The following is a 26,629-nucleotide window of genomic DNA, read 5'->3' on the forward strand; positions in this document are numbered from 1 at the left end:
GCTCATGATGGGATGACAGGTGTCATCAGATTTTTGTACAAATCTGTGAAGACCACATCAGCTCAAGTGTGTGCAATCACTGAAGCAAAAGGGTGGCTCACCAAATACCAAGATATTCTGAAATTCATATACATTTTTCATAGATTTAACTTATCACTCAAATTGTTGCAAAAAAAGTTTAAAAAAAATAAAAAAAACAATAATAAGAGCTTCAGTAGAAGACATCTGAGCCTGTCTTTCTGGTTCTTGAAGAAGTTTCACCTCCAATCCAAGAGGCTTCTTCAGTTTTGACTGATGTGGAGTCTGAGATGTATATAATCAATCCCAAACCCTAAAGGCCCTTTAACAACCCAGGACTCACATGCCAGGCGCAAATGGAAATCTATCATCTGTCCATCTGTGTCCTCTGCCCAGAATATGACAAAACAGATGGCTTGAGAGAGGAGTGAAGAAAGCCATCTATTTTAAACTGGAGCAGCCATCTTTAAAGAGAAGAGGGGGGTCTATGGCACCAATTATCAGCTACTTATAATTCATAGTCTCTTCCCTGAAAGTTTTGCCACATTTAACACCTTGAATCATCCTTGCCATAAAAAATATTTGCAGCCCTTCACACGTGTTTTGCGCCTTTCAGCCATGGTTGGGGGATGATAATATGTATATCTGGAACTCCTGAAATGTCTTCAACAACCAAAGAGAGAAGTCCAGTTGTGTTCTCCTGAAGTTTTTAAAATGACCATGACCCGGTTGACTGAGAATCTATGCAGACAGACGAAAAATTTTGTCCTAAATTCAAAATGAATTCAAAACAGAAGTCTTATCACTCGTGGTCTCAGGCTTTTAGTGCAACTAAATTTGAGCCTTTTTTTGCCTGTGTATGATTGGAAATACAATCAAGTGAACATGCACTGATGAAACACAACATTGAAACCTCCTGCCTAATATTGTATAGATCTCCCTCGTGCCGCCAAAACATCTGTGACCCACTGTACACTGGCCAAGCCTCCTTTGGTCCCTGGGTTGCTGAACTGGGTCGTGGATGGAGACTGTATAATTAATTGCTTTTATTCCAACATAAGATATGTTTTTCAAATTTATTTTGCATCTCTGTACTTCTCTTCTTGGACACACTAATTAGCCTCAGCGTCAGTTTAATGCTGCTTTCAATCTTTTAAATGTCCAAACACCACACTGCAAGAACAACCCTGAAACACTTATGCCCACACACACATGCATATACACACTTCCACGTGTTTCAAGCTGTCATCTAGGATGTGTAATGACTATTTCAGTGTAAAAGTTTGAAAAAATAATGACACAGAATATGTTTCCACAATTTTAATTCACAGACAACAACTTACAAGAGCTGAAAAGGCATTTTCTACAGCTGCAGAAATGCTGCATAACACATGGTTTTCTCTGCAGCGTTGTGCTTGCACATGCATGCATGTATGTGCAATACGTGACCACGTGAGTCATATCACACCAGACAAAGCAACAGTTTGACATCTTTGTTTTTCTCATTGGGTAACTTAAACACAAGTAAAGAAACAGGTCAAATTAACAATACCTTTATAGTGATGTCAAATATCTAACTCATTGCTCTAAGCCACTTTACAAAAAAAGCACATTTATAATTCAGTGTTAGTAAGCATTCTGCACTGTATCAGCAACAGTTAATTTTCAGTCATGGTGGTTGTTATTTGGATAATTCTCTTTTTCATGTAACACCTAATCACTCCAACGTCTTCACTGTGACAACTTGTCACACCCTATAAACAAATATTATTAAATCAGGTCTTAATTTTCACTCTGAAGGGCTTACATTGTTTATACAGTCAAGTCTTAGCAAAAATCCGCCCACCTTTGTGTATGTCATAACGCCAAAGTTTGCTCATCACAAATTATAATAGTGTAATTTGAAGTCAGTGAACTGATGTAGAACTTATCCAAACAACTGAAGAGACTGTGAAAAATCTTCAGAGCTGCCAGCATTGGAGCTCCACAGAACAACACGTCATGTTCGTCCCTATTAGTAGTTAACATAGCTATGCTGTCCAAATGCACTCTACATTTATAGAAGGCTTGTACAGCAAGATATCTGACAACTCAGTGTAGAAGCATAATTTGCTTGTCTCTGCTGTCTGCAATAATTATACTACAGCAGAGTACTTACTGTACTGATGTGCAAACCTTAAAACATTATTTTGTGTTTTCACTGAATGTTTCTTTATTAACAATGATTGCTCCTACAAATCCAGTGTGCTATTATAATGAAAATAGTCACAACCAACTAGTGAAAAACAGTGTAATTTAGGTTTTTTTTTTCCATGTCAGTAGGAAAGCTGGATATGGCACCATTTGATTGTTCCGTTGGTAACTCAGATTACTGCAACAAAGAAATCCAGTTCCCCAAAGAGCACTTAGCGAAAACATCACCATTGAAAGACCATGAAAGAGACGTGTAAAACTGTAAACAGAAAAAAAAATGTTGGCTGCACGCTTCCTTATGTCACCAAATCGGATCAAGTCACACCCACAGAGTCCTCATTAAGACTATTAGCGGAATATTGAAGCATTTGACTTTTGATAAATAATACTTGAGATTGTTAAGTTCTAATGTTGCTTATTTAGACATTTACATTCAATGTAGTATGAAAATAATGAAGATTTAAATCCGCGTTGCGGGGGCTTTAACTGTGGATTGATAACAGGTGCTTCCACACTTGGTAGTCTGTGCTGTACTTAAGTATGATTGCATCAAAAGTCAGTACTTTGAGAGCATTATTACAGCAAAGTACAACAATCTGTTCCTGGTTTGGAAGAGGCACACTGAGGTCCAGATCAGGCATTCTTGGGTGAAATGTTAAATATAGCTGTACCAAAATCATAAAATGTAGCACTGTTGAAAATATAACATCAATACTACTCCACTGCCACTTCTTCCTAACATAAAAGAAGACTTGGATCTTGTGTAGCTTACACAAGTGTCACATGGATGATGATGTAAGTGTACTCAGGTGGACCATAATTGTGAGCACTGATCAGCAGGGAGCTGGGAGGGGCGGTAATTGCACTCAGACACTTCACTGATCAATCGTACCTAATCTGGGACTGGCCGTTGTGTGCGGCTGTAGGCCATTGGAGGAAGGAGGTAAAATTCACCTCTAAAACAGCTTTTCTCCTTTCTACAGAACAAAACTAAACTAAGCAACCAAACCCTTTTAGAAACAGCATCAGGATTAAAATCAATTTCAGCAGAGCTGAATACAGTCTCAAGGTTCACTTAGAGACAAAAGCCACGGCAACCTGGCTGCCAAGCAACAAGAAGCAAAATAATGTTATTGTTAACAGGTGACAGTTGACATCAACAGCGTTGGCTGGGGTGCTGGGGATTATTTGTTTGGACTAAAACTGCACTGGGCATTTTTGCTCTTGGCAGTAGGCTGACTGAACTAATGGTGCTTTGGCAATTTTGAATGAGCTGACTGGGTTGCTTGATTGACAATCTGCCTGCACTATGAAACATTTGCTGTGTTTAATGAATTGTTAAACCTTCATGTGTAACAGTTGAAAAAAATACACAGTTTTAAAATCACAAGCAGCAATAATAACGAAAACTGCAGCACCTTAAATAACTAAGTGGATAGAATTAATGCTGCGTACATGTAATTTAGATCACATTAGCAAGTTCTCTGGTGAGTCAGAAGGCATATACATAAATTGACTGAATACCCAGACTTTGAAAGCATTAATCATACTTGATGGAAACTCAGCGTCAGCGCAGCGATGCTTGTGGGTGACTTTATTGTTCGTGTACTGAATATTAAGTTGATTACTGTGTCAGTCTTGTTTTCCTGACACAGCCAGAACACTTAGATTGTCAGTCAAGTAACACCTTTATGAATATGGTATTGATTGCATTTTACAGACCAGGTTAGAAGGTGTCATTCTGTATAAATGTCATATTTCAACTACCGTGGTTGCACATATTGATTTTTTTCAAGCCATGTCCCCACAAGCTGTGCAAACTACAGTGTACAACAGAAGTGAGTACACCACTGGGAAATGCCATTTAAATGCCAGATGATTTAAAATTAAATCACCTCTCAACAGTTTTATTGTTTGTAATTTGACAAGTACAGTATTTCCTCTTATTAATAATCAAAAAATAAATACTTCAGAAAGACTATATTAAAAATACAGTAGAAACTGAGTGCAACCAAAGCCTAACTGCATGAATGTTGTTATAAAATGACCTGTGAACACCAGAATCCTTTCAGTTTTGGACCTATGAGCTTTATCTATCTGCATGTCTGCATCATGGCTCCATGTGCAAAAAGAATTTCCAGAGCAACTGAAAAATGGGATTGTGGCATTTTACAAAGATGGAAAATGATACAGCGCGAGTGGTGATGAACTAAAAAACAGTTGAAACATGGCTGCATTAGTAATTGGAAGGTATGGAATGACCCATTTGTACCATCCTCTGAAAATGATGCCATGGACAGTGTGGTACTTGCACAGTCTAATGCTAAAAAACAGATGGGAAAGTGCATCAGACTTAGAACAGAGGTTATTAATAGAAATCAGAGTTTCTATGATAGCTCAGATGGTGTGAACGACAAAAAATCTGCATTTATGGGCAATGTCCAAGAAATAATCAGCTGCTGGCTCTATGGCACTAAACTACAACAGTAAACTTCACAAAAATGCATGAAAAGAAATCTGCTGATTCTTCAGAGCATATTCTTTGGTCAGATGAGACCAAAATACATTTGTTGGGTTCATGTGGTTCGAGCATGTTTGGCATGAACCTGGCCAGGAACACAATTAATGCGTAGTCCTTGCAGTGAAGCATGGAGGTAGATGTAGGAAGATAAAAGGCTGCATGAGTGCAAAGGGTGTTGGGGAAATTACATTTAGAGATAACACAATGAGTGCCTGTGGATTTACCAGAATACAGGGTATGCAGTATGGGTGACTTCCAGTCCCCAAAAGCTTGGCAGAAGACAAATATTCCCACATGATAATAAATCAAATGACAAAGAAGAAAAAACAAAGCAAACACTATGACTTGACAAAATACGAGGTCTGACTTTAATCGAATATGACACCTTTAGGGAAGATAAATGTAAAGCAAAACAACCCCACTAGTAAAGACCAGCTTAAAGATAGTCTTCTAAGAATGGCAGAGCACATGAATATGAATATATACAGTGCTGAAAAATTAAAACATCTGAATCTAAGTAATGTGCCGACATTTGTTGCATTGAGTTCCTACTGTGGGGCCTGTATTTTCAAAATAGTAAATCTAAATAGTTAGTTTTTAATTTTCCAGGAGAGTAAATACCCTTCTGTGTACTTAGATTTAATGCAATGACTGTAAGGTGATGCAAATTTTAACACATTTGATATTTAAGTGATATTGCACACAGGTGTACTTACTTCTGTTGTATACTGTGCATGCAGTATGTTACACAAACACAAATATAAATTTCTATGTGCACAACTAACATTAATTCAAACTCCAGAGTCAATTCATGAAGACTAAGTAGTATATAACAACACTAAATAGAGCAGGAAATCTGCATTTTAACATAATCATATAATGTTTGTGATATGTAGTACAAGAGAGACATAACTGACATTAAGAATAGGATTTTGAAACAGAGATTCAGTATCAGTGACAAAATAAATCAAGCACATTTCTTTTGTTCATCACCTCTCTGGTCTGTAATCCATGCCTGGTGAGAAGAGTTCACTGTTCGGTCAGCTCCCTGAAGTCAAGCGTTTACATTCTAAGGATATCCAGGCCAGCATAACCACCGCAGCTGCTTTCAGCCTCCAGCATAAGTCTGCTGCAGAGCTCCTCAGCCTAAGGGTCTGTTTAGGCCCCTGCTGGCCATTTTTTAAAGCTGCAGGATCTGCTTAGTGTCTCTGCCAGCAGTTCTGCTGTCCAAGAACAACACAGGGATCACATTGGATAGTTTAGTCTTCTTTCCTCATCATCATTCTAAACATTACACATTCTGGAATAGATCTGCTGCTTCGCCTGTTTGTTATAAGTGGCCTTATTTAGCGCTGCCTCCAGCGATAATGTACAAGAGAGGAAATGTCTTGACGTCATAAAATGCTGGACAAGTGTGGAGAAATCTGGTTTCAATGAATGTTAAGCAGCTCTGTTGTATCTTCCGACACACCTCAGACATGCACATTGGTGTGGTGGTGTAGGCGTTGGCTTGCAGGTGAAGACAGGCTCTGTATGTTGACAGCTGTTAGAGTAGTTGCATCATAGGATCAGCTCCTAGACGTCGCTCTCTCCACCATCCGCCTCTGACGGTGGTGGCAAGGACAGAAGTAGCCCTTGAGGTGCAGGCGCACCTTGCTGTGCAGTGAGGCGTAGATGAAGGGATTATAACATGCAGAGCTCATAGCCACTAAATGGCAGCAGACTTGTATGACATTTATGTAGCGCTTTCCTATAATGTGGAAATCTGGGTCCAGGTCCAGCAGCAGGTTCAGCACCTACACAACGACATGTGAATACTTGTAATTGCATTGAATCTGTCCTGAATCATAAACATTCACACAGTGCAGTATTTTGAAAATGTCACACTTTGCTCTCCCTCGGCCTTTAATAACAAAAAGCAAATTATAGATCACAGAAATAAATGTGGTAATGCATTTCAGAAATTAAACCTTCACTTGTCTGATGACATCTTGGTTTAATACTAATACTAAATTACTCCATGTGACAAATTAGGCTTTAAAAACTTGCAGCCTGAGGGTAATTTCACGAAATTTCCAACATGTATGCTGTAATTTATATGTAATCATTTACTCTAACTTGGCTTGGCACAATTTTACTAATCATCCCAACTGCCATACTTGTAGCAATGCAAGTGAATGCAAAATCCTTGGAAGATTTATCTATAATTTGCATGCAACAATCACCTGCAAAACGTGACTTTACTATCACTTGCGATCTGCATGTAAACATTGCATGCAAACACCTGTGAAATTAGGTCACAGGTGTCTCCAGCTATACTGCAGCAACAACTTCTCCATCGCCTTCAATTAACCCTCTGTTGTCCTCATTCACGGGCACAAAAAATATGGTTTCCTTGTCTGAAAAAAATTCAGCAAAAAAATTCTCCAAATCTCTCAAAATTTGCAAAACCTTCAGGAAGAAAATTCCAATAATTCCTTAAAAGTTTCCCTTGAAAGTTTTATTAAAAAAAAAAAAAAAATCCCACAAATTTGGCAAAAAAAATTCTTGTAAATATTTTGAAAAAATGAGAAAAAATCCTAAAAAATATCTAAAGTGATTCCATATATATCAGTAAAACTTCTAATGTTTTCTTTAAGAACATTCACACAAAATCAACCAAAATCCAGTGAAATTCGCTGGATTTTGGTTGATTTTTTGCGAATGTTCTTAAGAAACATTTATAACATTTTTTTTCCACCAAAAAATGTTCAAAGATTTCCCAAAAATGTTCAAAATGTGGACATCAGAAGTTTGACTGTGAAAATATATGTTTTTTCCACATTTTCAAACTTTCAAATGAGTCAATTTTGAGCCGCAGGACGACACGAGGGTTATTATGATGATGAAATCCTGATCTGTCAGCCTTTTGCATGGCTCATTGTGGACATAATGTTGGTTTTGCAGACACAATTACCAATGATGGGCTTCAGTGCTAAATGATGCATGAAATTCAGTCATCTCATGGGCAGTTACAGCTTTACTTTTTGTCACTTCACTCCTATTGAGTTTATTATTTGCAAGTGGATACCTATAAAATAATCTAAACTGGATCTTCTTGATTTGATCAAGGTCTTTCTAAAATTCCACTTAACAACTTTAGTGTTGGATCTAGCATTATCACCTGGAGAGGAAGCCAACACAGTGCAAAGGCCAGCACTGAGGCCACCAGCAGAGAGAAGGTCTTCTTCCTCCTTTGGTTCCAGCGCTGCTGACTGTTGGATGGCTCCCCAGGGATGGAATACCGTTTTAGGCTGACGGTGATGGCGCAGTAGGATACGCTGACCGACAGAAGTGGGATCATGTAGGAGGTTATGAGAATAAAGCAGGAGTAGAGCAGCCGCAGATTGCCACTGTTTGGCCAGAATTCTTCACAAACGACCAGGTCGATGTGGCTGGGTCGCAGGTCCAGGTAGCGAGTGTAGTAAGACGGAGGAGCAGCCAAGGCCAAAGACAAAAGCCAGATGCCCAAAGTTACTGCACCACAGCCCCACACAGAGATCCTCCTCCGCACTGGGTGAGCTGAGACAAGGAAGAAATACAGACATAGCATATATTAGGTAAAGCACCAAGCCAGAACTTTGACTAAAACATCTTTCAAATTAATCTGACAGCAGCTCAGTAACTCCAGATTCATCTGAGTGGTTGATTATCAGCATGCATCGCTGTCTACCTTATTGCTGTCTTTGAGGATACCAGCACTATATGGCGCAAATAAACCACATTGTGAAATCTTACACATAGTGGGTTTACTTTTGGCATATTCAGTACAAGTACAAACACTATGTTAAGTCCCTTACCTACAACAACATAGCGGTCCACGGCAATGGCAGTGAGTGAGAGCACTGATGCAAACACTGTGGCACATTGCAGCAAGGGCACCAAGTGACAGAGAGGTCTTCCAAAAGCCCAGCCATGGCTGTCAAAGGCGTAAGACACAGTCAGTGGCACGCAACTCAGACACATCAGAAGGTCACCAGCTGCTAAATTACCGATGAAAAAGTTGGTGGCATTGTGGAGTTTCTTGTCAGCCAGAATGCAGGCCAGCAGAAACGAGTTTCCGACACCTGCCACAACCACTACGAGGCAGTAGAGAGGCAGAAAGAGAGGTTTGAAGTGCTGAAGAAGCTCCATGCCGATGAACGTGTCCAAGGGGTCGCTGTGGTTGAGTCCATGGCTTACGCTGTCTTCTAGTCTTCCTTGTCCTATTTTGAGGCTGATGTTACTGGTAACACTGAAATCCTTCTCCATGAAGATATCCATATCTGTGCAGGTCAACCTTCAAATAAGGCACAAACAACAATGAATCAATAAATGCTACAGGAATTGTAAGCAAGTAATCAACATCATATAGGGGATTTTTCAGAGATTACGCGGAGAACTGAGTGAATTCTAAATTAGCTAATAACAAGCTGACTATTTATTCATAAAACATGTTTTTATAATGAGTGATTTTTCATTGACACCAAAAATAAATGGGCGTGCTGCCAATAACTTAGAGAGGTGGATGCTCATGGGGATTATTTCTTCACACGTAGTTCTAATAAAAGCACTTAATTGTGATTTTCTAATGTAGGTTTTCAATGCTGAGCAAGAAGAGCAACACAGATCAAAATCAATCCACCAGTATGAGTGTGGTGCTGAAACTGAAAATTGCCACATAGTGTAGCTAAACACCACAAGCAGGCACCTCATCCTGTAGAGGTTTACCAAGTGAAAGTGAAATTTGGAGAGTGACAAATCCCTCTCAAGACTAAGTTAGCTCCTGTGTCTCTCTTAGGAAAACCTCCAACTGTTTGTGACTTTGGAAGTGTAAACAGGAAATCTTATGGGATCATTTTTTACCCCACTGCACTCTGGCAAAATGTCAGCACCAGAGTATGTCAAACTTGGTTCTCAGCTCTTGGTTGCAGTGTAAGCTACTTTTCTCCGCATCTAGACGATATCCTCTGGAAATGTAAGTGACAGCACATGTAAATAAATTTTTTTGTATTTTGTCTGTGTCTACAAAAATGAATATTATTTTTGGTCTCTTCTTTCAGCGCAGTGAGTGAATATACCAAGTATGCTGTTGTCCAAAATGCTAAGACTGCTCTGACGCTTGTAGGTTATAAATTATACATACGCCTCTTCCTTTCATTTCTCAGTTTCAAACGCCACAAAAGCAGTTAGCCAATTCAGACAGATATGTCCTCTTGCTAGTGCATTGATCTGCTTTAGTTTGCCCTCACCTGAACATACAGAATCACATCAGCAGAATTTCTCAGAAACTGCTGTGGGAAGAGGTGAATTATGCCTGGGGAGCTTTAATGTGTTTGCAGGAAATTGAGTTGAGTTTGAGAATAAATGACTTCTCGTGTCAAATTTTTTAAAAGTTTAGCTGACTCATCCAGAAAGCCATCTAACATGATGGACCTTTTTTGCACCTCAGTGCCTTTTAATATATCATACATGAAAACTCTATACATGTCGGTGCCTTTTCCTTTGAATTGCTGCCAGATCCCATTTCTGGCTTCTGCTGCTGTTGAGTGCAGCTGTTTGATACATGGTGCAAACAGCCATAAAAATATCACCAAGAGCTAAAATCACTGTGTTCAGCTCTACAACTTAGTTTAATCTGTATGAATGTAAAATGTTATCTCAGTCCTGCTCTCAGAATTTAAATAAATAACAATCTTAATCTGTAACTGTTGTTGCTAAACTAGCAGACATGGGAGTGTCTGTTTCAAGCTTTTGCTATCAATTTACGGCACACAGACAGCTCGAGTTCCCAGAACTAATTCTGATTCAGAACATTTGGCAGAATGTTTTAGGATGATTCAGGGAGGTTGATAATTTGTAACTTAATTTAATTATTGTCAACTTATCTTTCTTTTGAAAACACAATTGTGACCTTTTCTCACAGATCAATGTGTTTCCCATTAATGAAATTTGCTCTGGCGGCAAAATAGATTTGCTTTCACCAAGAGATTTTTTTTTATTGTATGCCTTTGATTTTATATGCTGTGCATTGGCAGTAGGTTAGAGGCATTATGTTTTCAGGTTGTCTGTCAATCCCATTCCTGTGAATGCAATTTGTCTCAAACACCTAAAGTGAATTTCTTCAAATTTGGCACAAATGTTCACTTGGACTCAAGGATGAACTGATTGCAATTTGGTTGTCAAGGGTCAAAAATCAAGAAGATTGTGATCCCCAACGTATGTTTCTGGCCATAACTCAAAAATAAAATTCTAATTAAATTCAGAAGGTCAAAGGTCAAGACTGGACAGAAGGCAGTAATACCATCCATCCATCCATCCATCCATCCATCCATCCATCCATTATCTATACACCGCCTAATCCTCATTAGGGTCGCGGGGGGGGGGCTGGAGTCTATCCCAGCTGACTTAGGACGAAGGCAGGGGACACCTGGACAGGTCGCCAGTCTATCACAGGCCCACACATAGAGACAAATGAACCCACTCACATTAACACCAATGGACAACCTAAAATCACTAATTAAAATCAACACGTTTTTCGACTGTGAGAGGAAACTATGGATCTTTTAGCTGTAAAGTGACAATGCTAACCACCGAGCCACTGTGCAGCATGCAATAATACTAGATTTCCTTTAAAACACAATGTCTATCAAAATGTAGTTTTAAAGATGACAAAGAGACCTTCCTATTCAGAATTAAGTTCATGAATGTAATGTTGTCTGGCAGTCAAGTAGCTACTGTCAGATGCTGCAGTTTTCCAACAGCACATGTTCTTAATCTGTTAAAAACAGATTGTTTTCCATTGTTTCTTAGCAGAGATATGATGTACTGAATTGGCCTAATGCATGTGGAATGTATTGTAAATTAAGCCAGATTTCTGTGTACTGCAAAGAAAATACAGCTGGAATTGATTAGAACAAGAAAAACATTATTTTCATTTTTTTTTTAAAAAGAAAACTTTGAAAGCAGAGAGTGTATAATGCATACCAAGACCCTGCTATTGTACTCATGGAGTTAGTGCAGTAGAAATGGAGATATTTAAAGCTAAAGCAGTGGACTTTAAACAATTCAATAAAAGAACACTCATTCCATTCAAGCCTTTCACAAACAAGTTCACACATTGCAGGTGACGCCTATCACTGCTAATAAATCATAAGCATATCATGCAGTATACAATAGCTCTAAACCTGGTGTCTGTGATGACATTCCCACACTGGTGCACCGGTAGTGATGCATTTTACATCAACCAGCAATGATGTGGTTGCTGATACTGAACAGCAGAACAGCCATAGTGACAGAGATGAAGTAGGCTACAGTAACTAGAAGTATGCCGGGAAAAACTCAGAACTTGGAGGAAAAATTTATTTTGCTCCAGATAAAAAACAAACATAGCATTCAGAGGAGGGATTACAGACAATATTTGTGCAATTGCTCCTATTGCCAGAAGGGGGAGACAAAAATAGTGCACTGCAGGTTTAATTTACCAGTTAATTTGTCAGTTACAGGTGATGTCACATGAATCACCAGCACCTATTTGTTTGTGCTTGCCACAGCCCCAACTATCATTTTCGACAGTAATTGGATTTTTTATGGGAATTTACAGTATTCCACCTTTGTTTGTCATGTAGTTGTAGCGAGTGCACGCTAAAGTGATGTGTTGTATTTATTCTGGTGGAAATGTGAGTGCTATACAATGGTTTGGTTTCTGAAAATGACCACTAACCTGTGTTATGATTTTGGGTCAAACACTGCTACATGCTACACTGTTCTGCTCTTCATCTTCATTGTGTGCTGAGGACTCTATGTCCTCCAGGAGACCATACATGTCACGCAGGGCTCAGTGTTTATACAAAAACAGAGCGTGAGCCTCCTTCAGCGTTTTCAATGAGAAAACACCCAGAGGGGCACACATGGTTTGTTTTATTCTGTTTCCTTCAGTAATATTCAGCATCAGTAGCCCAAATATCTATGTGACATTCGTCTTTCTGATTATATAAGGTGAATGGAACAACTTGAATGATTTTGTTTGTTTTCAGAATGGTTGACCGGAGTACCCTGATGGCAGTTAACCATGTGGCAGCTGATTGTAATCGGGCTTGATACTGTATGACTAAAGTATTTTTCAATCTTTCTAAATGTTATTACTGACAGCAGAGCTCCCATTTGAACAGCACCATCAGGGTACAGGAATTGTTTGGTGTGTTTGCTTTTCTTTCTAATAAGACTAACGGAAGCAGATTTTAGAGGTGCGAGAGTCCGTACAATGTTGATGGAAAGGCACAATTGGTGTGAGTTTAAAATGAGCTGCATTTCATCCTCAGAGGAACATGAATGTCAAGTTTCACAACAATCCATTTATTCGTTGTTCACACAAATTCACAGAGGGAGAAGACAGGAGAAGATTCATGTGCAAACATTCATGGCATTCAGGCCAGTAGCATTGTCTTTCCCAGGTTCTTGCAACTATAGCTAAAATTAATAAATGAATGGGTAAAACTGAAGATCCTTGCAGGAAAGGATGGGTTAATCACTGTTTAAATGGGTATAAAACTGGTGTTGCTCACATTGTGTGGCCTTTCCAGCCACCAAGTGTCAAACCAAATGAACATTAGTGTGAGATTTGAGGTCTGACATGATTAAACTTTCAAGGATCTTTACCAGATGTACAAATTTCACACATTTTGCACAGTTTTCTCCTTCCACTGTGCAGTAACCCGAGTATGTAAGTCACCAACATAGTCAAAAGAAAGCATGGTCTTTTTTATCAATGGAATACAATCACATCTGACAATTCATTAATCTTTTTTTTCTCTAAACACAGATCACAGCTAGACTCATTTAAACCCACTAAGAAGCTGCTGCAGAAGGCGACGGGTCTCAAGACTGAAGCTGCCGCTTTGGTTGTTCTGTGCACAAATACAAAGACAAATAAACAGTCAATCTTTTGATGAATTGCCCTGAGAAAGGTGGCGGTGCAGCTGAGATTCTCCATCTCGTCACAGCAAGAATGATTCAGATGGCTGATAAAATCTTCAGCAGATGGATCCACTCCAGTGATTCAATATGTGTAGCACATCAGCACAATCAGTTTGGAGGGCATGCTAGAAGATTTTTCATGTCTAATTCAAAACCTGTTAGCAACCATTACTTGCTCAGCAGCACTCTCCAATTTAGAGCTAGCTAGACACACTGGCAGACTGCACTGTCTTCTGTTTGTAAGTTGTTATACACGTGTTGGTAATCGACAGCAGGAGTATGTTTTCTGATCCCATCTGGACTCACACCGTCTACCTTATCTGATAGCCTGGAAGAAACCCACCCTTGCCTAGTAACGCTGTTGCCATGGCCTCTGTGGAAATCATCCAGACCCTGCAGCTAATTTGTGAGGCGTGATGAGAATTGAGAACCCTCAAAATGCAAAACAGGATGGACGACTCCCATAGATGCTCTCTCACCCTGTTCTGTTTGCTTGCCATCTTTTCCTATATTCACTTTTTTTGCACTGTCTGACTCCACTGACATTTCACAACCCTAATAGCTCATAGAAATGTTGTATTTCCTTCATCCTGAGGCTGCTGAGGCATCCGCAGAGGCAGAGGTCAGACAAATGTGAAACACAAATGATGTCAAAACTGATTATGTGCAACTTGGTTGGGGTGACTTAATGGTGTACCACATTATTTGGATCGGAAACGTAGGAGGCCTGCTCCGGCAGACTCTGCATTATTGCATTCAAAATGTGTGATGATTTCAGTGCAGACACTTCAGTGGTTGCTTGTTGTGTTTGCAACTTTGGATAACACATTGTTGTTACTCGACAGTGCCATCTCTGTAACTGAGATGTTTGTTTGAAATGCTGTCATGAAAGTCTAAAAAAGATTTTCACTTCAGGTGCTTTGATGTCAGTACATTGAAATGACACACTGTAACACGGCAGTCTTTCCTAGTCTCTGCAGGGCTAATGATTAGCTGCTGGCCAAATGTTATTATCGCCCACTGACCCTTTCATTAAATTGAAACGTGGCAGACAAAGCATTCTACACGCACTGGCCAATTCTGAGATTTCTTCCATAAGGTCTCTTCTGTCAGACAAGGAAGGACACATCCAAACTACAAATTTAGGTGTTTATTTTTCTACATTTTGTCTATTGTAAATTAAGGCATAGAAGTATATATAAGTATAACATTTCAAGAAACTTGTAATACAACAAAAGATTAATATAAGTAAGACTAATCAGCTGGGGAAGTTTAATGTTGATACTTATTAGTTATAATCTTTACATTTTTCAGCTGTAGTGTTTTTGCCATATAGAGGTCAAAGTCCTTCTAATAACATTGGTGCTGTCAAGGAAAAAAATGATGGTTGTTGCTGCTGCAGGGCAGGAACGTAATGATTAGGATAAAATACTTTCCTACGTGCCAGACTATTGCCATCTTTGTGCAAGAAGCTTCAGCAGTTCATCTTGTCATTTTGTGTTTTTATTTTTATTATTACAAAGCTTTTATATATATTTTGTATTTTGCACTTTATGGCCTGCACCTTACCTTTCGTTGCACTTGTTGCAATGACAATAAAGTGAATCTGAGTCTGAATCTGAATCAGTTGCATCCTTTTTTTGGTGTCTGTGCGACTGCTTGTGTTCAGGGTGTGATTTTCCAACAACAGATCTTACAAAAAGGGGGCTGTTTAGTTTTCAGATGTGAAATTATGACAGTGCACTTCCTTAGCTCTGGTCTTCATCATATGGATATTTTGTGCCACAGATGCCACAGAGAAAAACTGCAAAATTTTACCCTTTGATTTTGAATTGAAATTACATCCATTGTAGTAAATAGACAAAAACATACTGTATATAAACATGTTTAAATTATCAAGGTGGCTTTTAATTTGTATGCTTTTGAAAGCTTTTCTCTTATGAAGATGACACTGACATACACGCAAACATTTTTTTTTTAATTTTAAAATTTGTCAAACACAAGTGGATGACATTGGCCACTAGCATCACAAATAGATATTTGTCAATAGTTAAAGCAAAGCAAACTAATATTAATACAAAAAAATCCTAAATGAGCATTTTGCCTGCTTTATACAACACTTCTGGTAAACATCACATTTACAGCTGAGATGTTATTAGAAGCGCTCAAGTTGCTTCAGAAAACAAAATGAAAAGTTCACTAGACGCCGTCCTGACACAAGCAAGGAATGGCTGTGTGATTATATAGCTGAAAGTCACAGATGATGCAGTGTTATATCATCACTTGCATGCGTCAATCATATCTGATGTAATCTGCAGAAAATATTGACATATATTGAGGTTATTTGGGCAACTGTTGTAACGGTAAGAGGTGATGCACTTTCTTTGAACAATCAGTATCTGCACTGTGTGTGCTTATGTTGCATCCATGTGGGATTGTTTTATACTGTTGTGTATTGTGCAAGATACTAAATATTAATTGCTCATACAAAAATGTAGTATGTTGTAAAATGTAGAGCTAAAGCATTTCTGTCTGAATGTATGTTTGTGCGTCAGTGCCACACATTTCTGACATGTACATACAATATATGCATACTGCACACACTTGAACATGCAACACACATGAAAAACCAAACACAGCCTGCAGAGCACAACATAAAATGTACATGTAGATGCCTTTAATTCTTCTGTGCAAGCAGTATTGTAATTTTACACACAAAGAAAATGATTGCACATTATACAGCATATGTTATTCCTTTCGATGTATGCTATCGGGAATGAAAAGGGTTGATGCAACTGGTCACATATGCTTCTGCCTGTATGCTGCTTGACACAGATATCAAAGTGCTGATTGCCAGACCTTGTTCAAACCTGACTGATGCTGCTAATTGCCATTTGTCTAAATTGGGTGTTTCTAATTGTGATTAAGTTATTATAGCATTTCAGCACCTTTCTAGATGTTACTTTATTTTATCCAGCTGCTGTGTATTGATTATTAAATGCTGCTGTAAGATGATACTTGTGAGCAAGCAACCTGAAATAATAATTAATAGCAAATAAAAATTACAATTATGTAGTTATGCAAATTACACCATGTGTCAAATATGCAAGCATTTGTGGAAAATTCTGAAAACATGTTTGTGTATGTTTCCTGGCTTGTGTGAATGTATTCCTGTAAATGTCAGTGCATGCAGTGAATCAGAAAAGAGGACCTTACCTGTACAAACTAGAGGTACTAAGAAAATCCCTGTGTGGTGCCTCTTCAGTTTAGCAAATTGGGTTATTTGCTTCTTCTTTCTTCTGTTACCTTTCTTCACTCCTTCTCTTCTGTAGTTACAGATGCTTTCATGCAGCTTAGAAGCCCACAGTGATATGAGGAATCAGGCAGGGAGGTGGTGTTTCTCACTCAGCGCTGAGTGAGAGTGACAGAAGGAGGGAGAGAGAAAAGGGACCCACATAACCTATCTCCCTCAATTTCTCATAAAAATGTTCCCGCTCCCATATCTTCTCTTTTATTTTGTCTGCATCTACACATTTCACATGTGCATGCACACACACAAAAGCACATACTTTTCACACACGTGTCACACATTTGCAGTTGTGCTGCAACCTATTATCTGATCTCAGGGGAGAGGGCAACCTATAATTTTTGCCTTATTTGCTATAAGAAAGCTTTGATTGGCTGCAGACAGAGGAACGAGGGGAAAATTGAGCAAATGTGGGAAAAGAACAACCATATTTACTTCTGTTTCTCCATGGTAAGAAAGGAGACAAAATGACCAGTTATTGCAGCAAAATTTAAAACACTTCAGATGCATACCTCGAATAGGCACCAGAGGAAGATCTGAACTCAAATACACTTGTTGCCTTGATATTTACCTAATTGCAGCTAATTCTAATCTATTTACACCAACTCAACCTGAAACACAAAATGATCACAGAAACACTTGAGGCTGTGTCTGTCGACACCAGGCTGTGCTTGTAATGTCATGTCCTCTACCAAGTTGTCTTTGATTTGCCCTTTGCAATGTAATGCCCTCCCAGAGAAACCCCTGCTGACACATTGACCACCGCTGCAATGAAAGCAGCATCAAATAATGACAGGCTTCTTTTTTCCCTCCTTTCAGCGATTCCTTCCTCTCCCTTTCTCTTGCTCTCTTCTGGATACAGACAGCCCTTTATCACCACTGTTCAATGTGAGATGAGGATCTGACACTTGGCTCAGAAATGTGCTCCACAGGTTCTTTCTGAAATTTCTCAATAAATCAGCTGAGGGGACAGATTCAATACAAACCAGACCACTCAACTCAGTAGAGAAAACTACCCTGAGAGGGGAAAAAAAGCTGAGAGATAAAGTGGAGCGGTAGATGTGGATTGCCATATTTGAGAGGAATTCTGTGCAGCAGGTCTTTTTGCAGTCGCCTGAAAGAAGTCTGAATGTTCGATTGGTTTGCGTGTCCGCTGTGAAAAGCTTGCAAGGATGTGAAGGCAGAAAAGGAAAGGGATTTTCATCTGCAGGTCTTGAAGATGAAAAGAGAAAGTAAACACATTATTAGAAGCACATAAATACAGGTTTGGCTGTGTGGCAAGCATCAAATGTTTTTATTCTTAGGCTGACTGCAATTTTTGTCTTTGTTTAATGTGAATTTGTGCATTATGTGATGAAGTGACGTTGTGCTTCTTAGAATAATAATTATAGTCGCCTCTGTTCTCGGCTGATATACGAGTATGCTTTTAACATTCAGGCACTGAGGCATAGGATGGCATTTATTTAACCTTGTTATCAGTGTGTCACAGCCATCTGTGTAATTGACTAATTGACTGTCTGTGAAATTACTGCAAGTCATTTTTGTGAAGGCATATTGATGTGTCAGTATGTATATACACATGTATTTAGGTATGTGTGTGCGTGTATTGCAAATCTTTAAAGCGACTTCAGCTTTGTAACATCAAGATCCTTCTTATTCTGAGAATGTTTATAGCTTTGTGGAAAAAAAAATCTTGAAAAATAGAAACAGTTGTCCTTAACTACTGCACCAATTGGAATAACTGTTCAAATTCATTTAGAGCTACAGTAGTGTTGTGAGTATTAAGACCTTTTCACTAAAATTGTCTATAATTGATATTTAAATACTAAAATTATCAGTGTGGAAGAGGTTGCTTGCAGCTCCCCTTGAATTTATATTATTATCAATTGACACAATTTTTGGTTTTTGTCCTTGATTCTTCTTCTTCATTCAGTCTGATTGTTGTGTTTCTGCTGTACACTCTCTTGTGCCTGCTTCCACACCTGTTGCTTCACCCGATCATCTCTGCTTCTCTGTTCACTGCTGCCACGCATCATATAATCCCTTTGCTCACTACCTGTCAGATTGTCTCTGTGCCTCAGCTTTCTACTGTTCTGCTTTTGAATAGTTTTTGCTCGTTTTTTGAACCTTTGCCTGTACTTTGAATCCTCTCTTCAGCCTGCTTGCTGTGCTTTGTCTGCCTACTTTTTGTAACCTTGAGCTTGCATCTCAATTTTGACTATATACATCTTGCTTTTTCATGGTAATATAAAACCCTAGTAAAATTTTTACATAGATAATTAGCAACTTCCAGCTCGTAATTGTTTTGCTTTCCATTAAATTACTGTTGCACATTTTTCAAACGAACGCAGACCCGCAGTTGTGGAGATAACATTGAAATCCAGGTCATGTAATTTAGGGAGGTTCAGTAAAAAGCAACTGGACTTTTCTTTAAGGTTCTTAACTGTGTGAGCTGGGGATGGGAAAGCTGGCACACGTGTGGATGCATAATTAATAGTGTAATCATTATTACTGTCGAATTAGAAGCTGTTAGATGTGGGTTTCTATTCGGTCCGTGTACGGATCTGGTAATTGGATTTTCAGTTCTGAAACGGGTATTGAAAAACAAAAAAGGAGTGGTTATTTGATTTTCGTTTTAAAATACAAAAATTTAAATTGAAATACAAGGCGTTTTTCCTTTTCATGATCAAAAAGGGATATCCGATTTTTTTAAAAAATGCTTTGATTTTCGTTTTATATTTAGAATAACAAGAAAGAAAAATCAGTAAGAGACAGAAACGAAAAAAGGTCCATTTTTTCATTTTCTAAGACCGGAAGTGGTCATCAGCAAGTGTGGAGCCAAACAGAGTACGGGGCATAGACTGTATATACATATTTTTCGTTAGTTTTCATGGTCAAAATGAGAGATCAGGTGGCCGATCCTAAAATAAATCAATATTGATTTTTTTAAAATTTATAGAGCGTTAAAGTTTTGCGAAGCCAGTGGGCGGGGCTACTTGATTGACAGCCCGGTCTGGAACGATTGACAGGTCCTATGGAGGAGGCAGCAGAGACTCTGCTCTCCTCGTTTGGATTAATTCTGATATAATAACTGTTGGTTTATTTATCAGTGCAACAGCAGAACATTTTCCACAGACAGTTTTCCTGCCCGTTGACTTGTTTTAACCAGTTTTCTACCTTCGGCTGATTCTACCAGCAGACACTGAAAGGACTCTGATAGTTCAGTAAGTAAATGTTTATTTTCGTATCGGTGCCGCTTTTAATGCACTTTATATGCAACTTTAGTGTCAGATATAATGTGTGCCATGCACTCCAGATGTTGGTGGAGTTTGTTTCAGTGTGTGTTGACACAGAGAGTAGAGAAGAAAGTTAGCATCCGGTAAATATTAGCTTTAATGTTAGCGATGCTAACCGAGCTAGCTGCTCCAGTCGTAGCCTGATTAAAGCTAACGTAGCATTAAGCTAACGATGTTTGTGTTGAGTTTCATGTAAACAGCTGAAGTGTGTTGTGTTCCTGTAATGTGGTTCATTAAGTTCATAAAACTGTGGCTGGTTGACAATTAGTTCAGGAAACTTAAATGTGATTAAAACAGTAACGTTAATGTTCTAGTTTTCAGTAATCAGCTTTAATTTGACACTAAAAAAGACAGTTTTAAATGACATCAGTTTCATTAATTTGTTGACAATTGTCTCATTTGTTGTTGTGATGTTGCTGCTGATTCATTAAAACCAGATGATCTGTCTTGAAGATACGTTTAGTTCTAGTATCAGAAGCACAAGAAGGAAAATGGAAGTTTAGTTCTGCTACGTCAAAGATTTCAGGAATAAAATAACTAAATGAGTCTTTATGCCTCAAACTTTATTTTACAATAAAGAAGTAATGAAATAATCACAGATAATAAAAATATAAATAGCAGAGAAGACCTGAGAATAATTTCCTGAAAAGTCTGTGAAGGAAAAGCAGCTTTTTATCCTGAAAGATCCGAATCAGCTCCAACATCTGCATCTAACAGCATCGAGTCAACCAGAAAGAAAAGAAAAAAGAAAATGACTTATTTCTGATCACACCTGTTCCGCTGCTCACAGGCTGCTGCTGCTCACATTCTTCACATTTATTGTCTACTTGTAAAAGTTCAGCAGACAGGTGCTCTGCTTTGGAGTGTGACGATGTCGTCGGTGATGTGGAGAGTGAAGTTCCCATTTCAGCCACAGCGTGCTTTAGGACAGCCGGGTCGAACTTGATGTTTGAAATACTGACCGACAGCTCAGATTTAACTGTCTGTAGTTCCGTTTTGACTTTCACTCAAAGCCGCCAGGAGCTGGGTCTTTAAAATAACCGCCGTCTTGTTACAGAGTGAAAGTAGCAGTTCCTCCTGAAGGTCAGAGATTGCAGCATCTGAGGGCCTCTTCAAAAGAAGACGTAGTTGATGAAGGCATTCTGGAGCAGGACCAGAAAGACCACGACCAAGCAGCCTTGAGATCTTAGGCAGCATCTCCCTCAGGTGGGTGTCAACAGTGTTCACGGTCAGGTCTGTGGTAATCCTGTCAAAAAACAAAACAGAAAAAAATCTAGATTATAAATCAACATGTAACCAAAGCACTCTGTGTATAACGCCATAGTATAGGATGTAGTTCAGAAAATGTCAAAGTATACTTTTCAAGAATAACATAGTATGGCCTGTAGTTCATAGTATAGCTTGGCAAAAAAAAAAAGATTATTATGTGGTTCAAAAAGTGCAAAATGATAGCATGTTGTCTAAAATTGTCATGTATAATATGTGGTTCAAAAAATGTCATAGTGCAGTATATTGTCAAAATAGTAAGTTATTCAAGAAAACATCATAGTATAATATGTCATCTAAAAAATGCCATAGAATAATATTTCATTGCACAAGTAAAAGTATAGTAATTTTTAAAACTGTTCAAATTCTTATATGTTGCTAAAAAACAACAAAAAAACCTAAAAGAAAAAAAGTCATAGTAATATGTCAATTTAAGAAGCCTATAGTATAGAGTGTCGCCCAACAAACGTCATAGTATAGCATGTCGCTCTAAAAACGTCATAGTATAGCTTGTCGCTCTAAAAACATCATAGTATGGCCTTTGGTCCAAAAGATGTCATAGTATAGCATGTCGCTCTAAAAACGTCATAGTATAGCATGTCACTCTAAAAACGTCATAGGATAGCATGTCGCTCTAAAAACGTCATAGGATAGCATGTCGCTCTAAAATTGTAATAGTACAGCCTGTGGTCCAACAAACGTCATAGTATAGCATGTCGCTCTGAAAACATTATAGTATAGCATGTTGCTCTGAAAATGTCATAGTATAGCATGTCACCCAAAAAACGTCATAGTATAGCATGTCACTCTAAACTTGTCATAGTATAGCATGTCGCTTTAAAAATGTCATAGTATAGCATGTCGCTCTAAAAACGTTATAGTATAGCCTTTGGTCCAAAAAATGTCATAGTATAGCATGTCGCACAACAAACGTCATTGTATAGCATGTCGCTCAAAAAACGTCATTGTATAGCATGTCGCTCTAAAAATGTCATTGTATAGCCTTTGGTCCAACAAAACGTCACAGCATAGCAAGTCGTCCAAAAAACATCCTAGTATAGCATGTCATCCAAACAACGTCACAGTATAGCATGTCGCTCTAAAAACGTCATAGCATGTCATTCAACAAAATGTCATAGTATAGCATGTCGCCCAAAAAACTTCATAGTATAGCCTTTGGTCCAAAACAACGTTGTAGTATAGCATGTCGCTCTAAAAACTTCATAGTATAGCATCTCGCTCTAAAAACGTCATAGTATAGCATGTCGCTCTAAAAACGTCATAGTATAGCATGTCGTCCAAAAAACGTCATCGTATAGCATGTCGCTCTTGAAACGTCATAGTGTAGCGTGTGGCTCAAAAAATGTCATAGTATAGCCTTTGGTTCAACAAACGTGATAGTTTAGCATGTCGTCCAAAAAAGTCATCGTATAGCATGTCGCTCTTAAAACGTCAGAGTATAGCATGTCTCTCTAAAAACGTCATTGTATAGTATGTCGTCCAAAGAACGTCATCGTATAGCATGTCGCTCTTGAAACGTCATAGTATAGCATGTCGCTCTTGAAATGTCATAGTATAGCATGTCGCTCTTGAAATGTCATAGTATAGCATGTCGCCCAAAAATCGTCATAGTATAGCATGTCGCTCAAAAAACGTCATAGGATAGCATGTTGTCCAAAAAACGTCATCGTATAGCATGTCGCTCTTGAAACGTCATAGTGTAGCATGTGGCTCAAAAAAATGTCATAGTATAGCATGTCGCTCTAAAAATGTCATACTATAGCCTCAGGTTCAACAAACGTGATAGTTTAGCATGTCACCCAAAAAACGTCAGAGTATAGCATGTCGCTCAACATACGTCATTGTATAGCATGTCGTCCAAAAAAGTCATCGTATAGCATGTCGCTCTTAAAACGTCATAGTATAGCATGTCACTCTAAAAACGTCATTGTATAGTATGTCGTCCAAAGAACATCATCGTATAGCATGTCGCTCTTGAAACGTCATAGTATAGCATGTCGCTCTTGAAACGTCATAGTATAGCAGGTCGCCCAAAAAACGTCATAGTATAGCATGTGGCTCAAAAAACGTCATAGTATAGCATGTCGCTCAAAAAACGTCATAGTATAGCATGTGGCTCAAAAAAACATCATAGCATAGCATGTCGCTCAAAAAACGTCATAGTATAGCATGTGGCTCAAAAAACGTATAGTATAGCATGTCACTCAAAAAACGTCATAGTGTAGCATGTCGCTCTAAAAATGTCATAGTATAGCATGTCGTCCAAAAAACTTCATAGTATAGCATGTCGCTCTAAAAGCGTCATAGTATAGCATGTCGCTCTAAAAACGTCATAGTATAGCATGTCGCTCTAAAAAAAGTCATAGTATAGCATGTCGCTCTAAAAACGTCATAGTATAGCATGTCACTCTAAAAAAGTCATAGTATAGCATGTCGCTCTAAAAACGTCATAGTATAGCATGTCGCTCTAAAAATGTCATCGTATAGCATGTCGTCCAAAAAACGTCATAGTATAGCCTTTGGTCCACAAAACGTTGTTTTGTCCTGGCTGTTTGAAGTAGGTGAGGAGCAAAACAAAAACAGTCCAAATGCTGGTTTCCAGAGGGTTAAACAAGTATTTATTTGAAAGAGTAAGTTTACAACAACACAACATGTGAGGGGGTTAAAAGCAAATGGGTGTTAGTAAAATAAAAATAAATAAACAGAACTAAAAGTGAACTTCACGTTGACATTGATGGGCATTCCAACCAGGAACAAAGTAAAAGATAATCAATACGGAAAAAACCTCTTCCTGTTCACCTCTTCAAGCCCAAAAACACACCACAGTAGCACCCTAAACTAAAACTACCAATGGGTTCCCTGTTTTCCTTTCTGAACAATTCAAAGGTCCCTCTCTATCTCCCCACACATCCACCAACCACTGGAACACATCTCCAAAGTTCTGCTGGGCCAGCTCAGCTTCCCCTCAGAAGAAGTGCTGCCACCTGCCAGATGAAGGAGCCTTTTGAGAGGCAGCTGGCATCGTGATTGGACTGTACTTTGGTCTGTTCCAATCCAGCTTCAGCTCCAGAGACGGCAGGCGGGACGAGTCAATGGAGGCCGGGTGGACGAAGGCATGCAGCTGAGTACAATCCAGAAAACAACAGAGGAGGAGTGCAGCGGCCCAGAGCCAGAACAACCAGAGTAGCATCGTATGTCTCTTAGAAAACATCATAGTATAGCCTTTGGTATGAAAAAACGCCATCATATACATCGTATATTGTACATATAACAAGTCAAAGGAAAGAGACATACATTGTAGAATTGTAGTAATTGTGGGCTGACTGATTTACTGATTATCAGTATTTTATTTTTTACTGATTTACGGTAATAAATACATTTAAAAATGGCGCTACTTTGGCTCTGAACCTTAATCTACCTGTGGTCGCTCTGTCTTCTGGAGTGATTTGATTGGTTATACGTCACGAATAAAACTCCTTTAACTTAACATCTGTAAACAAAACAAAAATGTATCAACAAAGTTTTCTGTTAAAGTTTGTGTTCTTGTAAGTTTAACTCCAAGATTTTAAATACTTTCATTTACTGCAAATGAATATCCAAATGAATATACTCCATGTGTCTCACTAATAATCATTGTCAGCCTTAAAAACCCACAAAACACCCCTTTATACTCGACCACACTTAGTACAGTCCGGTTCCCCCTTCTATAAATCTGCTTGGAATCTTCCACTTCCTGTTTGTCAAAGTGGCCTTCTATCTGGACAGGTTTTGTTGGAGCTCATGCAACAAACATTTTGGGTAACTGCACTTTAATATGGATGGATGACACTGAATTAGAGTCTGTTTTAATGAGACTGAGTCAAGATGTGTAGCTCTGTCATTAAATAGGAAATTATTTCTCAGAATTCACAGAGAAAAGTCGGAAATGTTTGCTAGGTTAGCATCACACATGTTCTTTGGCTCAGCTAAAGCTAACTCTCTCCAACTTCTGGATCTCTTGAGTTGCTTGTTGTTAAAATATCTTGCTAGAGATGCTGAAGCTCAGAAAGTCTGAGATGTTTGTTCAAAATAAGCTCATTCTCAAGCCTTACCTGAACTGTCCTCTTTTGTTTGTAACTTTCCCTAAACTTAGGAGTTAATGAAAGAGCAGCACATCCAGACTCAGTCTCATTTATGTAGAGATTAAACTTCAGTGTCATTTATTGATGTTAAAGTGCAGTTTTTCAAATGTTTCTTGTAAGTGCTCCCAACCAAACCAGTCCAGGTGGAAGACGATGTGAAGAGAAAGCTCCAGAGGATGAATATCACACATTTACGTTGGAAATAAATGTCCTTTAATTTGACATTGTCATGCAAAAGTTGGATTTCCCTTTAATGATGTTCAAATCTTTGTTGAGTGTTTTGTTGATGTTGGTTTCTAAATGTTTTTTGACACTCGGCCCCAAAGATTAAAACCTTCTACGGCTCAAAAGCTGCAACAATTCACACATTATCAACTACGTTTCTGACTAAACTAAGATAAAAAGCGAAAAACTGCCTGATTCCTGCATCATGAATGTAAATCTTTTTGGTTTTTATGACAGTAAACTGAATATGTTTGGGTTTGACATTTTATAAACCAAAACAAGAAATGAATTACTGGAGAAAACAATCAACTGATTAATGGACAAAGAAAATGTGTTTTCCAACATATATGGCTGAATTACTCCAACATTACAAGATACATACAATTTTAATTCAATTTTATTTATATAACGCCAATTACAGGTCAAATTGTCTCAAGACGCTTCATTTTTATATTTTTTTGTCATATTTAAAATATGACAAAGTAAGAAATTTAAACCTCTTGACTAATCCAATTTATTATTTGCTTTTTAAGAGACTAATCGAAAATTAAATTAACTTTCTCCACTAAAACTAATAAACATGAGGTCAAATAGAAGGAACAGTTTTAAATACTGCAGTCCCACGACAAGAATAAAGTTTGTCAACAAAAACTAAATCTGCTGGTGG

General features: G+C 38.4%; 1 protein-coding gene and 1 long non-coding RNA gene across 2 annotated transcripts; one reads left to right on the top strand and one right to left on the bottom strand.

The window, feature by feature from the left end:
• Positions 1-1,332: 1,332 nt before the first annotated feature.
• si:dkey-202l22.3 (7 transmembrane receptor domain-containing protein) lies at positions 1,333-17,079 on the bottom strand. The gene is made up of 4 exons (XM_023285627.3): positions 16,943-17,079; positions 8,572-9,050; positions 7,896-8,293; positions 1,333-6,528 (listed from the first exon to the last, which is right to left on the bottom strand). The coding sequence occupies exons 2-4, from the start codon at positions 9,032-9,034 to the stop codon at positions 6,301-6,303; spliced, it is 1,089 nt and encodes a 362-aa protein (XP_023141395.1). The 5' UTR covers positions 9,035-9,050; positions 16,943-17,079; the 3' UTR covers positions 1,333-6,300.
• Positions 17,080-21,030: 3,951 nt separating this feature from the next.
• LOC129349346 (uncharacterized) lies at positions 21,031-25,005 on the top strand. The gene is made up of 2 exons (XR_008602329.1): positions 21,031-21,535; positions 24,503-25,005. It is a non-coding gene; the product is annotated as an uncharacterized LOC129349346 (long non-coding RNA).
• Positions 25,006-26,629: the final 1,624 nt, after the last annotated feature.

This window comes from Amphiprion ocellaris, chromosome 7 (assembly GCF_022539595.1).
Source record: "Amphiprion ocellaris isolate individual 3 ecotype Okinawa chromosome 7, ASM2253959v1, whole genome shotgun sequence".
NCBI lineage: Eukaryota > Metazoa > Chordata > Actinopteri > Pomacentridae > Amphiprion > Amphiprion ocellaris.

Bases quoted from the DNA above. Each gene is read 5' to 3' on its own strand.
- si:dkey-202l22.3 (XM_023285627.3), bottom strand. From the start codon at position 9,034: ATGGATATCTTCATGGAGAAGGATTTCAGTGTTACCAGTAACATCAGC. The intron at 8,294-8,571 runs GTAAGGGACTTA...TCCTTGTCTCAG, and splicing joins GGACCGCTATGTTGTTGTAG to CTCACCCAGTGCGGAGGAGG. The intron at 6,529-7,895 runs GTGATAATGCTA...GTCGTTGTGTAG, and splicing joins TGTGTTGGCTTCCTCTCCAG to GTGCTGAACCTGCTGCTGGA.